This window comes from Aptenodytes patagonicus, chromosome Z (genome assembly GCF_965638725.1).
Source record: "Aptenodytes patagonicus chromosome Z, bAptPat1.pri.cur, whole genome shotgun sequence".
Taxonomy (NCBI): domain Eukaryota; kingdom Metazoa; phylum Chordata; class Aves; order Sphenisciformes; family Spheniscidae; genus Aptenodytes; species Aptenodytes patagonicus.
In genome coordinates, this window is record NC_134982.1 from 50,310,472 (window position 1) to 50,326,451 (window position 15,980).

Sequence of the window (15,980 nt, forward strand, 5' to 3'; positions counted from 1 at the left end):
AGGCGTTGGGAGTTAGTACCAGTGTACTGCTCCAAGCTGAGACATGACTGAATCAGAGTTGCATATTAGCAAGGAAAAACACAGTGTAAATGTTTATGTTGAACTGCAAAAGAAGAAAGGCTAAGCTGCGAGGTCAAGTAAAACCTTGTAAGCAAATTGTACATAGAAGCAAATACACAGCAAAGTGAATCTCTCTCCTGAGGGAAGACGTATGCCAAAAGTCATTCAGAAATTACATTTGGATCTCGAAGACCCCGATGCGAAGCAAACTTCTCCTTTTATATCACCTAGTCATACTATAAAAGCTGCCATAGATTCTGCAATACCTCTTTTTCCTGCGCTCTTGTAGTCCCCCCGTAATCACATGTATATTGACCTCAAACGGTGAATACTGCCTGTTTTGTGACTGAATCAGTTTGTCTCTGCAAACAGCCCATGCGGCACCCAATTCCAGAAGTGAGCTGAAGAGCTGAACTGAACAACTAAGCAGCAAAGCTGCTGCTTCACAGAGGTACTCCTTCATACAGGTACCGGCTGTTTTCCTTAGTCTCGAGACTTTTTGACAAATTATTTTCTCAAAAGGACGGCTTATTCAAACTGTGCAGATACCAATCAAAAAAACTTTTAAAACCATGCAGTGGGCTTAATTTACCTAGGCCCTCTGCTGACATACGGTGCAGCTGATAAACTTCACCAATGAGTGTACAAGAACACTTACTTACTGGTATATATGGGATACTCTACCACATGCATGCAGTTTGAAGTGTTTTAAGCACATTACAGTAGTAACGATTACTTGTAGGCTACAACTACTAGTCTTAACTGGACTGATTTCCTCCTGGGAAGAAAGATATTTTAGTGTCTCCTCTTATGTTTTAAGCATTTATAAATTATCGGTCACACTGAAAGAGGTTTCTGAACTCCACCTTATTATTCATTGCACAGGAAAAACCTGTATGAATGCAGCCTGCTGCACACTGTGCAAGGTAAGATTCTATTCAGCGGAAACAAAATGGAGGAAATCTTTTGAAGAATTAATAAGACACTCTTGCTTCTACTTCTCCTTACTCTCCCCTTTTTTAATTTGATGTGCCTTATGCTTATATTACATTTACATTGAGCTTATTCTAGTCCTTACAATAATATTTTTTTAAAAAAGGAAAAAGGTGTTCTTCCTCCACGCCTTTGACGTATTTCTTAGCTTGACCTATATAGCCTTTACATACAAAAGTGCACAGCAAGAGGAATTTCTACAGAGATTTTTCAAAATCTGCTGTTGATGCCAGAGTTTAAGAATGCAGCATCCATGTCATAGTCCTTACTGAAACTGTCTTACAGAAGTCACTATGCAGGAAGCCACCAGAGCCAGGATAACACCCACACTTGCCAAGGTGTTTAATGCTGCTGGTTTTGCATGCAGAGTTAGATGTAAGAGGGCCGCAGCAGGCCCCGACATCTCAAAAAAGAAGTGCCAATGTTCTAGTTAAGATAATTGCAGCCCTAAGATATTGCAATCTAAAGTAACAAGAAGGATACTTTTAATGTCTGTGGTTTTTATGCAAAATGGGTCTGCAGTATTTACTTGATTTTATAACCTTAGGTCAAGACTTCCAAGTTCTTTTCTGTTAATATATTAAAGGTACAATCTTAATTTTTCAAGTTACCTTCTAGATGCATCTCAAATAATAAAAAACAGGTGGCATGTCACAGATCCATACAAAGGAATGGTTTTATTGTACCAAGATGCCTTTAAGCCGGTGCAGAAATCACTGAAAGAAGTGGTACAAAACTACAAAATTACAAATTAACAGCTGCTATCAGATGACTGTAGCCAGAGACGCTGAAACTGAGTCACAGGCAGATAGCATGTGATAAAGCACCAAAGGTCTGCGGAGAAGCCAATTCCTAAAGCGGGATATGGAACTGTTTAACAAGGTACAAACTTAGCGTTTCCATTTGAGGATAACGATAAACCAGCCACAGATTACTGATCAACCATACAGATTAAAGTCAAGGGTATCGCTTCAATAAAGCATCACCATGTAAATATCAAAATATACTGCATAAAAATTAAAAAAGTTATTTTAGAAAGTTTTAAAATATTTGTGCAGTGGATTGACTTGTCCTGGGAGATGCAGAGCTTCTCCTCTCTAGGCTACCAGTTAAACCATTTTCAGGTTTCAAAAACTAATGATGTATCTGTCCACAGGCGTAATTGTTAGGAAACACTCACTAAAGAAAGTAGGAAGAGGAGATGTTCTGGAGATTATTTTATACAACAGTTCACAAAAAGAAAGAAAAGCTGGAAAACTGCAACTGGTTATAAAATGCAAGTGTATGTCCATGGAAAATGACTGTGATATTTGTGTTCTTGTAAGAGTAGAACAAAGTAACAACCGAAGCAAACTCCATTTTAAGATACTGACATGCTGTAATTTAAATGCTGTAATTTCTAGTCTCAGACAAACATTTTGTTGCCTAGCACAAAGCACTTTCCTATGCAGGCTCATTCTGCTCCGGGGGCTGCACAACTCCATGCCTCTCCTGACTGAGCTCCTAATGCACTGCACCACGTCAACCAACCAGACCATCCCAGGGCGTCACGGGTGATGCAATTAATCTAAAAAAACCTCACCCAAGAATGACTTAGGAAGCCACTTCCAGAGAGAAAGCTTACTCATTTCCATGGGTAAGTCAATCTCTGACAAGTAAGCCCCCTCCCAGGGGCAAACCAGGCACACCTTGGGGTGCAGGGACTTTTGAGCCCTACTGCCGAGACCCGTGTTGCACAAGCACTTGGCAACACCAGTACAGCCAACCCTCAGATGTCTGGACACAGCCTTGGGCAAGGTCTGTTTCGGGACTCACTCTGCAGGCGCTCCGTCTAGTTGTACTGTCTGCAGCAGCGCTTGAAGTGCAGTGCATCGTATTTTCCCTACCCTTCTGCATGCCTTTCAGCACCACTTCAAGCTTCACCAAAGAGAGAAAAACTGTAGTGAGTCACTTGCGATTCTGATTCTGGGGAGTTACGGATTTCTTCCTGCATGGATGTGGACAGCTTTCTCGCACTCCCTTTAAAATAGCATAACCACAGGGAACAGGCATTGTACGTGGGTGTTATCAGGTACCCATCTCAGCATCTCCATGAAATAGTAACTCCTTTAAAAGTATACTGCTGCATTTGCAGAACTTTTATGTTCACACTCCCGGGGTTATTATTTTAATGAGACTGAAAAGTTAAGAAACCATTATGGAAAAACTCCAGCTTCAGACTAACTAAGGGAGGAGGTAAGACTTCTTGACAGCACGGACACTGAGAGAGTCTGAATCTGCAGGCCAGAAATACAAAAATAAAACATAATGTTTTGCACTGTTTCTGATTACACATGCATTTAAGTTGTTGCTCAGCATACTTGGGATATTCTGGTACGTCATTCGTCTGTGAAGTTAAGGTCAAGGATGTACTACTGTACAGCTGGGGTAGGAGGTGTCAGTAAAGTATCTTTATTTTAAAACGTTAGGAAACCTAACGTTTGCCAGTGCCTATCTAGCAGACAGGTCTTTGGAGACACGCGAAGATGTGAGACGCTTCACGGGAGTAGGGAGAGAAACTGGGAAGCAATTCATGAAGGGAGATGCACTCTTTCCTTTTCAGGAAGGGCAGGAGTACTCCGCTCTTGAAAAACTCATTTTCCAGAAAAAAATAACAACATTTGACAAGTGGCTGTTTGTGCTGTATGCACTTGTAACTTAACATTGTTGAAATGAGCCAGTAACAAGGTTGTAAAGTATTATCCTTAGGTGAGCTTTCAGGTTAAAACACGTGGGGTGAGAAAGAGATGAGTAAGAGAACTCACCAACTCCTGCCGAGTTTCCAGACAGCTTGAAGCAGATATTTACAATTAAAAAAAGGAAGAGATTCAGTAAGTCTCATAAAAATAACGTTAGAAACTTAATTAAAAACAAGCTTCAGGTTTTTGACTGGATGATGTGGCAATCTGTGTATTTGCATCATACATTTGCTGATACCGTATCCTTCATGCAGAAGACCAGGTACGACATTTAACTCTCTGCCAGTCTCATTTTACCCTTCTGCTCCTTGCAAACGCGTTTTACCTTATATTCATAGCTGAAGAAAATAAAGTTCATTACAGCTACGTTTATATAAAGAGCTAGCAAGAGGCACTAAAGGAATGTGAATAAATCCAAGTAGAGAGCTTCCTAGTAAAAGCATTTGCTTAGCCACCCCACCACCGCCACCCCCGCAGGATAAATTTACACATCCTCACATGCAGGCCCCAGAAAGGTGCAAAAGATCTACATCAGCTTGGTATGCTGTTGCGTTTGTTTGTTTGTTTGTTTTTTAAATCAATGGAATAAAGTTGTAATTCTGGGTAAGAGAAGGGTGCGTGTATCGGCCAAACGTCTTGTTTTCCCAAAGGGAGTAAAACCCCCACCCACAACACGAAGTCCAGTCCTTCAGTGCTTTGGGAGAGAAGTCGGAAACGCTTCCACAGCTGGCTCATCTTGCCCTTGCCACCACTGCACCTCTTGGATGTCTGATTCTTGTTACAGTTTCTTCCACTATTCGTCCCTACCTCCTCAGGAGCGAATTCCACAGGCTGACTTTAGGACACTGCTCCTTCTTTCTTAAGTTCACTGCCAAGGCAATTACAATTACTGACAATTTTTAAAAAGCAGCACATGAGTATCATGTTAAAACAGACACTGCTGGATGAAAAAAGTAATTTTAAAATAAATTCCAGATCTGTAGCACAATTATCAAACTGTTTAGATCCTCTGTGCTATTTATGCTACTTTTACAATTTTTTTCACAGTGGACAACAAAAAGTTTCTGAATTGTCTATAGCAGCAGTGGACAAATTATTGCTGAAAGAACCCTGACCCCTGCTGTTGTTCTTTTTAGCCATGGAAATACAAATCATGCCTTTGCTAAGACCTACTCTAATAAAGATTTATGCATTTTGATCTGATTCCATGTAACACTACCACACACTGACTCACAGACAGGCCAATATGAAACAATGCTACTTTTCAAAATTAATCTATATTCTCTTAAGGAATAAGGTTACATTTTAAGACCTGTTTAGATCCATTAAATCTCACTTAAACAGGCAACTACTATCCAAACAAAAGCTGAAAGACAAATGTTGAATTTCTACAGAAAAAATAGCTTTGTCATGCTCCTGTACAGCTCATATAATACATTCTTCATAAAATGGAAGTTGACATTACTGTAAGAACTTTACCATTTGAAATAAGTTAAGACTAAAAAGGAATAACTGACCTGGTCCAGAAAAATACACTAAATTCAAATCCAACGGAAGTGTATTTTTTAAATGGCATACATACTGACAGTGAAAATACTTACCTGCTAAACATCCATATGCAATCGTGATTCAGTGAACTCCTTCAGCATGCAAGTGAGCCTATTAAAGTCAATTGACTATTAATATGCTAAAGTAGGCTGCTAAATCAGAGCCTGCATTTTGCAGTACAGTATTCGCAGTGCCAGATTCTTGGTAACAGCATGTTCACAATACATCCTGAAATGGTCTTTTCCTTTTTTTTTTGTTTTTTTAAAAAAACATCAAAAAAGTAAACCATATACACTACACGGTGACATATCTAAACCTTTAATGCAGAAAATGCTGGTTTATACAGGGGTCCTCCAACTTACCTGTGGCTTGGCAGAAGAGGCGAAAGGGTCCCCGGACACTAACATGCTGTGCCTGGTCACTTAGGAAAGGTGGCAACAACATGACCTTTACAGGGTCTGTGCTAGACCAAACATCAGGCTGGGTACTGGTGGGTGAAGGAGGTGAATCACTTCCCACACAGGACAAAAAGGAGGTACCAGTAGGAGGGAAAGGTATAGGAGATGAGGCTGTGTGACAGAAGAGGACAGAAAAGAAAAAAAAAAGAGGGTACTAAGGAAAAAAGTACTAAGAAATACATCACACGCTGAAGAAATAATGCAAAAAGACAAATGAATTTTAGAAGGGTAATAAGAGGAAGTGTCCCTAGGCCCCTGGAGAAGAGCGCTTTCCTCCTTCACCCATGTTTGTTTCTCTCCATCCTTCCAATCCCCCCACCAACCTGGGTTATAACCCATTCAAATAAAGCTGAGAAGAGAATCTGCTTCAAATCAATTACAAAAGTTTTCACTCTTAGCCCTTAAAGGAAACCACAAGGAACGTTAGTACTTGCAATATGGAAAGCAGTGTTGTGCCAGGTTTCACTGAAGTAAAGATATAATACAATTTATTTTAATATTTATTCTGTTATATGTACATAATTAAAAATAGAAAAATAAAACCAAACTGAATCTTATAAAATATAAACTGTTTACACTAAGATGGTCTAAATTATGTTCGCATCAAAGTTCAACATAGAAAAGCAGCCCAGGCATACTGCTGTTTACTGTTAAAATGTACTCTACTTCTAGCAATATTTACAGAAAGATGCAGTGAGAGGAACAATTCTTCAGGACTGTACCGCACAAAATGCTTTTACAGACAAACAGTGCTGCTGTGAACCAGGCTGAGAACAAATGCACACTTTCACGTTTGCAGGCATGATTCACATAAACAGTTCAAATGAACGATTGTTTGAGCAGCTCCAGTTTCAGTCTCCAGTTGCACAGGAGATTGGAAGGTGTCATCCAGAAAGGGTGATGCTGCAAAGATTTGTCACAAAAAGAAGCTGAGTTATTTCTGAATCTGAAAAAAAGAAAAAAAATCTGCAATGTTTTCTCATCAGGCTGTATCCTAACAGTCCATTCCAGCGAGTCACTAGCTGAATTACTGTAGTTCATTCTTCTCGATTCCTGTTTCGCCTCCACAGTGCAAAAAACCTCTCTCGTGTCACTACTAACTGACAGCTGCTTGCCTGTACTGTTCCATTTAAAAAAAAAAAAAAAAATCCAGTTTTGTATAGAAAATAGAATGTGACTATGTCCAGCTTGCTGGTTGGGGGGTGAGGGAGGAAGGGAAAAAAAAGGAAATGCATTCCTAAATCTATCATTTCCTCCCTCCCCCGCCACTTACTCCATGTTTTGTACCGATACTGTTGTACCTAAAGTTCTAGAAAGCAGCAAAGAAAAAAGCCTTTAAAACAAGATTATCCCTGAGAGTCTTACACAAATCAAGCCAATGTTATCCCCATTATACCTTAAAAATCTAAGATACTTAAAAAGCAGTTAAAAAATTTAACTTTAACCAACTAAAGAGACCTAGTGTGCCAAAACACAAAGCATAAAACTAAAAGTAATCCCTAGAAGCAAAGAAAAAAAAAAATGTCCCAATCTGGACAAAAGTCTATAATTTACCAATCTGATAAACTAAACTTAATTTCCAATTTGGAATTAAAATGAAACTAGGTCTTTTTTTAATGGCAGCTAAAAATATGTGTAGACTGAAGTACTTTTTAAAGCCAACTGAATTAGAAAGTTACTTTTATCCTATGGAAGAACAGGGCTGAAGAACAAGCAAGTAACTCTTCACCAGAGCGAAGCACTCGGTGGGGGAAAAACTGGGAACAAACTAATGGTGATCTGAAATGGGCCATTTAAAAAAAAAAAGAAAAAAGCACAACACAAGATGCTACTGTCTGCAGACAAGAACACCGCTTCTCTAATCTGGTGAGATCTGAACGCAAATTGGCTTGCTGTACAGCTTAAGCATGTAAACCCCGATATGGCTCAGCTGTCACACCCACACCCTCTGTGCTCAAATAGCTAGCCGCAGGACCACAGCTGATTTCCACCACTGAAATGGACGACGGGGTCCTTCAGTCCCCCTCCGCATCCGAGTCGGCATACTTGAGCTCACACTTGACATCGAAGGGCTTGTCCTTGGCCTCTCGGGATGCCTGCGAATCCCCAGGCTGCAGCTGGCCATTCCCGCAGTCGGGCTCAGTCTCGTAGCCGGTGTCATGCGCTGGCTTCGGCTGCTCCCCACTCTGGTGGCTGATGCTGCCTTGCTCCACCAGCGTCTCCTTCACACTTTGCTCGCAATCAGAAAAATCTGACTTGGTTTTCTTCTTACCAAGCAGCATAACAGAGCGAAATTTCAAGCACTGCCCTGGCAAGTACCCTTTGTAACAGTTGTAGGACAGCAGGCACAAGAAGAGAATAAAAAAGAAGAGGAAGAGGAACATCAACAGGAAGTTATCGTTTGACTTGAGGAACATGGTCTTTTCCGGGACTGCATCAGGAATTGAATTGAAGAGCTCTGTGTTGGAGGCTGCACTTGTCAGGATGGGGCCAATGGGCTTTGTTACTATCCTCGCTGTCGTTACCGGTACCATCTGAGTGGTCGAGGTGTGAGTGGTAGACCCCTCAGTTGACACAGCTGACACTTTTGGCACATCGCTATTACCTTCTGTTGGTGCAGCTGCCACGGTGGGGCCCACCGTGGTATGCTGGATCTTTTTCAGTTCCAAAACATGCTTAGCCAGCACTTGAGAAAATTTCTTATTCTTCACTTTTTCTTCTGACAAACACTGGTAAACACCGCTGTCTCCTTCTGATAAATTGAAGATGAGCAGCGCCTTTTCCAGCAGACGGTACTTGGGGCTCTCCACTCTCAGCACATCGTCTTTGAACTTCCAAACTACCTGTGCCAGATTGGACTTTTGAGAACACTTGAGTTCTGCTGTGCTGCCATGCTTGAATGTATGCTGTAGGGAATTCTCTCTTACTTTATCTGGAACATCAAAATAAATGTGCAGAGTATCAGCAATGATTCCCCTTTGCTCTAATCCATACAGTTTCATGAGACTGTGCTATTGTCTTAACAGAAACGTAAAGATTACGGCATTCAGATTACCTCACAAGGCCAAGATGACAGCATGCAAGAATCTCAGTGAAATACCAAGCTACAGCTGCGTGCGAGACATCAAGACAGACTAAGAGATAGGACACCTCAAACTCTAAGACAGCCTCCACTTCTAGATAAATATAAGACCTTGTTGATCTGCAACTGAGCATGCATCTGAGACGAGTCATTGTTTGAGACAAGATGCTGAACTTGGTATCACTTTATATGCAATTAGTGCATTTTAAGTAAATCAGCGACTACAAGATATCCAAGAAGAAACTGAACAAAGTGCTGTTACTCAACTTAAACTCTCTTCTAAAAAAGTATCAGCACTTATGGCACACCCACAATGCAAGACCATAAATTAACAAAAAGACTAACAAGCAAAACTCTCATGGCAGTCCATACGTTGCTTGGATTAGAAATAAAAACAGAGTAAATCAAACTCTTAAGAGCTTTGTTTACTGCAGTACAATTCTCCTGTAACACTACTCTCCTTTAAGATCTCCTTGATCTGGTGGTAGCAGCACACACTATAAAGAAAGGACCTGTGGTTACTTGCCTTAAAGCACTATGGAGGGTACTTCAGCTGCTCTGCATCATGTTCTGAGTCCCCCTCCCCTCTCACCATAAAACCACCTTTTTTCAGGATCATTTCATCTGATCCAGCAGCAATAACCAAGCACTTATCAAGGCTCACAGTAGAATGTCAAATGCTGTATCACAGAGACAGAAGCCTCTGCACTAGAAGTACTTATGGTAAATACTGCTTTCATTCACAAGTCGTTGTTGAGGTGCCCCCGTTCATTTCAGAGGTTTGTGCACTGCACACTGAAATGTATACAAATACAGACATTTTAAGACAACATGCAGGCTGTACAGATGCTCAAATATTCAAAAGCAGAATCACATACCTATTAAAATATAAATGAATGTCCAGATAATCACAAAAACCAAGCCGAACTAAATACAACTCTCTCACTACTCCACCTAGACATGTGAAATAGCTCTTCAAAGACTAACTCACCAGAACAAGACGATGCATCTCCACCTATGTTCTGAATCCAGTTCCTGTAAAACAAGTCCAAGTATTACAAGTTCAAATCACGCTTCCTACAGCCTGCCCACCCTCTCGTACTAAGATTCATCTTATTTAAATACAACGAGCAGACATAGATGGATAGGAAAAAGTCTGTATTTGAAAACATTCAGTTAAAAAAGTGCCAGTTATCGGTAAGGGGCAACACCGATGCAATATTGGTTGTAACTGTAAGGTAATCAAAGGCTACCATTACCTTTCAATTTCACTTTCTTTAAAAATATCAATGCAGGAAGCTTCAAGGGGTTTCCAAGCACAGTAAGGATCCCTTGCTAAAACACAGTCAACACAAGTGGTATACTTGTCACAGAATGCCACTGGAGACTGAACCACACCAGAATTTGAACCAGCATAGAGGTATCTTCTGCCCTAAAAAAACCAAACAAAGCACAAAAAAAAAAAACCACACAGCCAATCACTTTCTCAAAGCCGAACAATCCAATTCATGAAACAATTTAAAAATTATTAAAAGTAAAGAGTTGCATACATACAGACATGTTTGTAAAAACTGGAGCATGAGGGGAATAAACATTTTTATTAGCTTTTATTTCTAGAAAGGAAAGGAAACTTATCTTGAAAATATTCAGCGATGCTGGAAGTACAAAAAGACAAAAGAACAAAAATCTGAAATAGATACAGTTTATGAGAATGGAAAGTAACCATGCCTAACCGTGGCTTTATCACACAGTTTTTCCATAAATACGAATGCACCAATAATCCTCGTACGAGGCAAGGCAAGCTTGTGCCGATGACAAGGCTGCAGCAGGCACGGGCAAGCCTGAACAGGCAAGGCTTGCTGCACGTAGGACCTGCCCCTATTAACCCAAAGCAGCCCTACTGCCTTCAGCTCTTCTACCAGTCAGGCCTCTGCAGCCACATCAGCATCAGCCTTACAAGAGGCAAATGCAGCAGCCTACTTGCAGCTTAAGGAGGAACACTGGGTAGTACTCAAAGGAAACAGCACTTGCATGACACCTGGGAAAAGGGGGTTATAAACAGAACGGCTGTTTGACCCACTGTTGCTGGGGATCCCAAACAAGTCTCACTCTGAGCACGGCGGGAAAAGGCCATGCTCATCCCAAACATCCTTCTCATAAGGCGGGCAGCTGCCTTATTTCACTCATCTGTTTCAAAGCCCAGGGAAACTGACAGCTAAAGGTACACTGTGAATTTGCATATTATTATGCAAAGCCTCAAGAAAGGGGCCTGCACTGCAACCCAAAACCACCAGTGGCCGACCCTCTAGCCCTTTTGAGAGGCTGTGCATACAAAGCCAAACAACACACCCCACCTTGGCAGTGGGTTGACTTCATCCTGAGCAGAATACCGAGTGGATTTATCAGCACCCTACAGCAGTTGTCATGGCAAATGAGCCAGATCCAAGCACAGAGTTGCTTTTCCTGTCCTGCAGCCATACAGATCTCTCAGTATGTAGAAATGTATTCAGGAGTTGGGTCTGCAGTGAGACTGCTTGACTCCAGCAGGATGAATATGGTCACAAAGTGATGGGCAGACATCCAAGAAAGATTTCTAGTAACGAAATATTCTTCAAAAACCTCATGTTTGTGGTGCAGACTTTTGGTCTTGACATCAGAAACAGCCTCAAGGAAACAACTAACAGGGCATCTTAGGGCTGAATTTAGATTTTAGGGCTCACTGTCACTCTTTCACTAAGGATGTAAGGAGATTTTGCCATGAGAACTCGGAACAGGTTAGTCTCTTTAATGCAATGATCATGAGGAAGTCTGTCTTAAAATTAAGCTAATGAATGACGCATTCTGACTCTAGCAGTCTCTAGAGGAAGCTACAAGACCAAGCACAAATCAGTTTGGATCGTCCCATATATGAAGCATGCAGACAGCTTTCAAGGAAATTCTTGACACTGGAAGATGAAAGACAAAACTGGATCAAAAAAGAATCTGCTGGCACTGCTGGAAGATGGACTTTGAAAGAGAATCAAACTTCAGAGACACATATTCAAATGCAGTCTTTCATCCTCAAATTTAATTTAGATTAGTGTTGGACTACGCTGGAATGCCCACAGAAGGAAGTCTGCAGTGGTGGAGACTTATGACTTTCTAGGAAAAGCTTCCCACTCTACCAGAAAGCTCCCCCAATGCACTGAGTGCTGCTCATCTCTCTAGTGCTCTGCTAGCTAACATCCAAGCCAACAGTGTAACACTGCCTATGGGTTGTAGTGTCTCGGCATGGCTCCCAGCTAGTACATCCACAAATTCAGAGAACATGCAGTGAGCTGAGCAGACCATTTTAAAAAATCCAGACACATCTTTCAGTCAAGTGGGAGTTACGAGGATCTACTGTAGGCTCATCTGACTCTGCCCACCACCCTCCAAACAAGGTGAAGGTATATGGGAAGGGCCTGAAGACTACTGCAATAATGTGTTCAGAAAGGACTCTGACTCCGGAGAGGTCTGAAGCCCACCATCAGCGTAACAACTATTACCCTCTTGTGGTTAATCCATTACTATGGGATACCACTACACATTATCACAATACCAGCTCTATGAAGCACTTCAGTAGCAACTGACTGTCATTGCTACTGTGACGTCCAAGGAGATGGAAACTTGTGTTTTCACACTGAGGGGCAGAAGTAATTCCTGCTTGGGTGGTACGATGACCATCCAGCTTTCATGACTCTGGCACCTAACCCAACTTCCAACTCCTCATTGCTGAAAAGGACCGCTGCTTTTATGGGAATATACTGGGCAGCACTGCTTCAGTTTTGAGTGTTAGTTTTCTGTGTCAGAAGTTATTCTAGCAACATGGAAATTTTCCCTTGCAGAAGATACAAGCTGTTACTCTCCACAGTGCTGTGCGGGAAGCAGTGTTTTGTTTAAATCCTAAGCTTTGAGAGAAGTTTCTTTGTGAAAAGACAGCGTGTTCCCCATGCAGCCCCTATGCCATGTCTCACACTGCCCCCTTTGAGGATATTCTTGAGGAACTGAGAATGTGGTACCTGGATTCAGAGTGAATAAATTCAGTGCCATCATTTCTACACTAGCCTTGGCTACCAAGTGCATACTGAAACTGCTAGATCATGTGTCTTTGGTACCAGGCTGTAATGCCTATCCCTTCCCTTCCACTCCCCAGAAATGGGGGAATCGTAATTAAGCCAGTGTATGAATGATCCCACAATTTACCCACAATTAGAAGAATGGGCATTAGCGTATTTCTTAGAAGAGTTATCTATCATTATCTTCCATCACAGGGCAAATGCTGAAACTTCCTGTCAAAGCAAGGCATTTGAAGCTCTCTTTGCAGGTAAAGCAGAAGAAATTAGCATACATTTATATTTATATACATACACACACACACAGTAAGTTGCCGGTGTGATGCATCATACAAAAATAATACAAACATCTTTACTGAAATCTATGAGCACAGAAGTTTTTAATCATGGATTTTCATTTGTCTATCAAAAGTATACTCTGTCCTCAAGACTTCTATTATAAGCATGAAAGGACAAATAAGCATGCAAGATGAGCTTGAAAGAATTATGGCATAAAGCTCTCTTCCACCGAGTTGATCATGTTGGCATGCAAAGTTTTATTAAGTATCACAGAAAAGTAAAAGCTGTTTCTAAGATATCTTGGCAGTATTTCTAAATCCCTAGCTGCAGAGCATTTACCGATCACTAGGTAGCTACTGAATGCCAGTATTACTACCAGGCACTTCAAAAGAGTAATTCTTTCCTTAAGAAATCACAAAATTTCACCAGTTGACGGGTCTGATGCTACAAGCCACTGCTTAGGGTAATAATTTCATAGACATTCACGGAGCCTATCAGTATTTAAAGGGGGCTTATAAAAAAAGATGGCAGCAGACTTTTTAGCAGGGCCTGTTGCAACAGTACAAGGGGGAATGGCTTTAAACTAAAGGGGGGTAGATTTAGACTAGATATAAAGAAGAAATTTTTTACGCTGATGGTGGTGAAACACTGGAAGAGGTTGCCCAGAGAGGTGGTGGATGCCCCATCCCTGGAAACATTCAAGGTCAGGTTGGACGGGGCTCTGAGCAACCTGCTCTAGTTGAAGATGTCCCTGCCCACGGCAGGGGGGTTGGACTAGATGACCTTTAAAGGTCTCTTCCAACCCAAACTATTCTATGATTCTATGATCTGCAGGTCTGAGTAACTAGGGCCAGAAGCCTAACTAGTGCACAAAGTACACGCAGTGATTATCCTCCCACTATCACAAAACCACTCCAGGATTAAACCCAGCGACTGATTAATAGCGCAGAATGACTGCTGGGTTTGGAGCCAGCACGTTTGGGACACGGCAAGGCTTGTGTCCCCCAGCTGGAGCTGCAGCTAGTACCCTGCTGGGCAGACAGGACCTCATCAGTGGTCCTCACCCCCAGCCGCACCAACGTGACTGCTCTCATGATACATCTAGCATGCAGGAACCTGAGAGATTTGGGACATCAGAAACCAATTAGTTACACAATTATGAGTCTCTCTGCTAGACAAGACCGTTCCCTCTTCTCAGGTCTATTTCCTCAGAAAATATACCACTCCTCTGCTAAACCCCCGAGGATTTTTCCTCGCGGATTTGCAATGGCCACAAGGGGTCAGGATTTTTACATTACTCCTAACCTGAAAACTGGTACCTTAAAACACGTTACAGCTTTCAGCTTCTGCACATGGAATCCAAGTGAAGTCCTGCACACCTGTGCCCACCACCACCACCTTCCCCTTCTACATACCTTCAGAAGCTTGCCACCTACCAAACACACTGAAATGCAGCAGGCACTACATGGTATTGCTGCACTGCAAGGAGTTACAGATGCAGCCTTTGGCTCTGTGCACAGTGACAGCATTCTTCCATCACGACAAGGTTACAAGGTGGTACTAAGAAGTTTTGTGGAAAAGCACAGTGAGATGAATGCTGTGATGCTTATAGCACTTACTTTTTTGGATGAAAGCAAGAGAGTTTGGACTGGCTCAAAGTTTGGGAAAAGCTGTGTTTCTTCAATAATATGCATTCCATTTTCATAGCTGATAGCTTTGTGCAGGGCTCCTTGATCTGAAACAGCAAAGCAATATATTTAAGTAAGATTCTTAAAATAAAAAGGCAGAAAAAAAATTGCACAATTGCTATAAATTGTCTCAGTAATCTGCTTGCTTTTCAGCTGAAGACTTCACACAACTATGTGCCAATGGCAACCATTAAATCTGCCATCATAAGGAGCTCTGAGCAAGGAATAACATTTTGGGACAAAGAATGACCACTTAGGGATTATCTTATGTGTGTTTTTGCTGTACTCATTGCAGTTTTGCAGTTCTTTTCCTGCAATACTTTTTCAAAGCACGTAAGATTCTCCACTTACTCACCATGGCCCCTTTTTTTTTTTTAAAACACCAGCTGGTGTAAAAGCAGTGTAAATATGGAAATCTCAAGAGTTTCTCTTAGAACACATTTCAGCCTAAAGAATCAGAGTATCATTAAAAAAAACCACACACCTTTTGCAGAACTCACCTGTACTGATGAACATAACATCATATATGGTGCCATTGAGTGCTCTGACTCTGTCTACTACAATCTGGGTATATTTCACATCTCGTTTTACTAGTCGAGGTCTATCTCCCATCGGAGTCACCGAGTCATCCATTAGAGGATGATCTTTAACAAACTGCAATGTTTTGTCTGGTAAATTCAGAGAACTCATGTAGTTTGATGCTCTGGCTTCATTGTTTATACACTAGCAGGGGAGGGCAGGGGGGAACAAACCAAAAAAAGAGAACCAAATTATATCATTTACTTGTACAAAATAGAGACAATTAACAGCAGCTACATGCATTTTCTTCTCTGCATCATTTTGGCCAGTAAGCACACCTTTACATTATACTCATTCTACCAAGGAAGGTCCACAGGTCTCATAGCACTTTGGCTTCTGCGATGCACTAATCCCTGAATTTCGGACTACATTTTTGTTTGGGCCCAAAATACATTTTAGGAAAATACTCTTTCTGGACTCTCATGCTTCTTAACTACTTTTAACTGTCACCTCATTCAGCA

General features: G+C 41.4%; 1 protein-coding gene across 6 annotated transcripts in view; it reads right to left on the minus strand.

Annotated features, from left to right (window-relative positions):
- Positions 1-15,980, minus strand: part of SEMA4D (semaphorin 4D) — a 102,399-nt gene that overhangs the window by 9,026 nt on the left and 77,393 nt on the right. For 3 of the 6 annotated variants that reach the window (XM_076361567.1, XM_076361565.1, XM_076361566.1), the window contains 5 exons: positions 15,441-15,663; positions 14,872-14,987; positions 10,139-10,311; positions 9,871-9,914; positions 6,258-8,729 (listed from right to left, as the gene is read on the minus strand). In XM_076361567.1, coding sequence (XP_076217682.1) covers positions 7,813-8,729; positions 9,871-9,914; positions 10,139-10,311; positions 14,872-14,987; positions 15,441-15,663 — 1,473 coding nt within the window. In that variant the 3' untranslated portion in view covers positions 6,258-7,812. Of the gene's footprint in view, positions 1-4,340; positions 4,660-5,701; positions 5,909-6,257; positions 8,730-9,870; positions 9,915-10,138; positions 10,312-14,871; positions 14,988-15,440; positions 15,664-15,980 lie in introns of those variants that run through there. The other 3 variants (XM_076361569.1, XM_076361568.1, XM_076361570.1) reach the window with 3 other exon arrangements.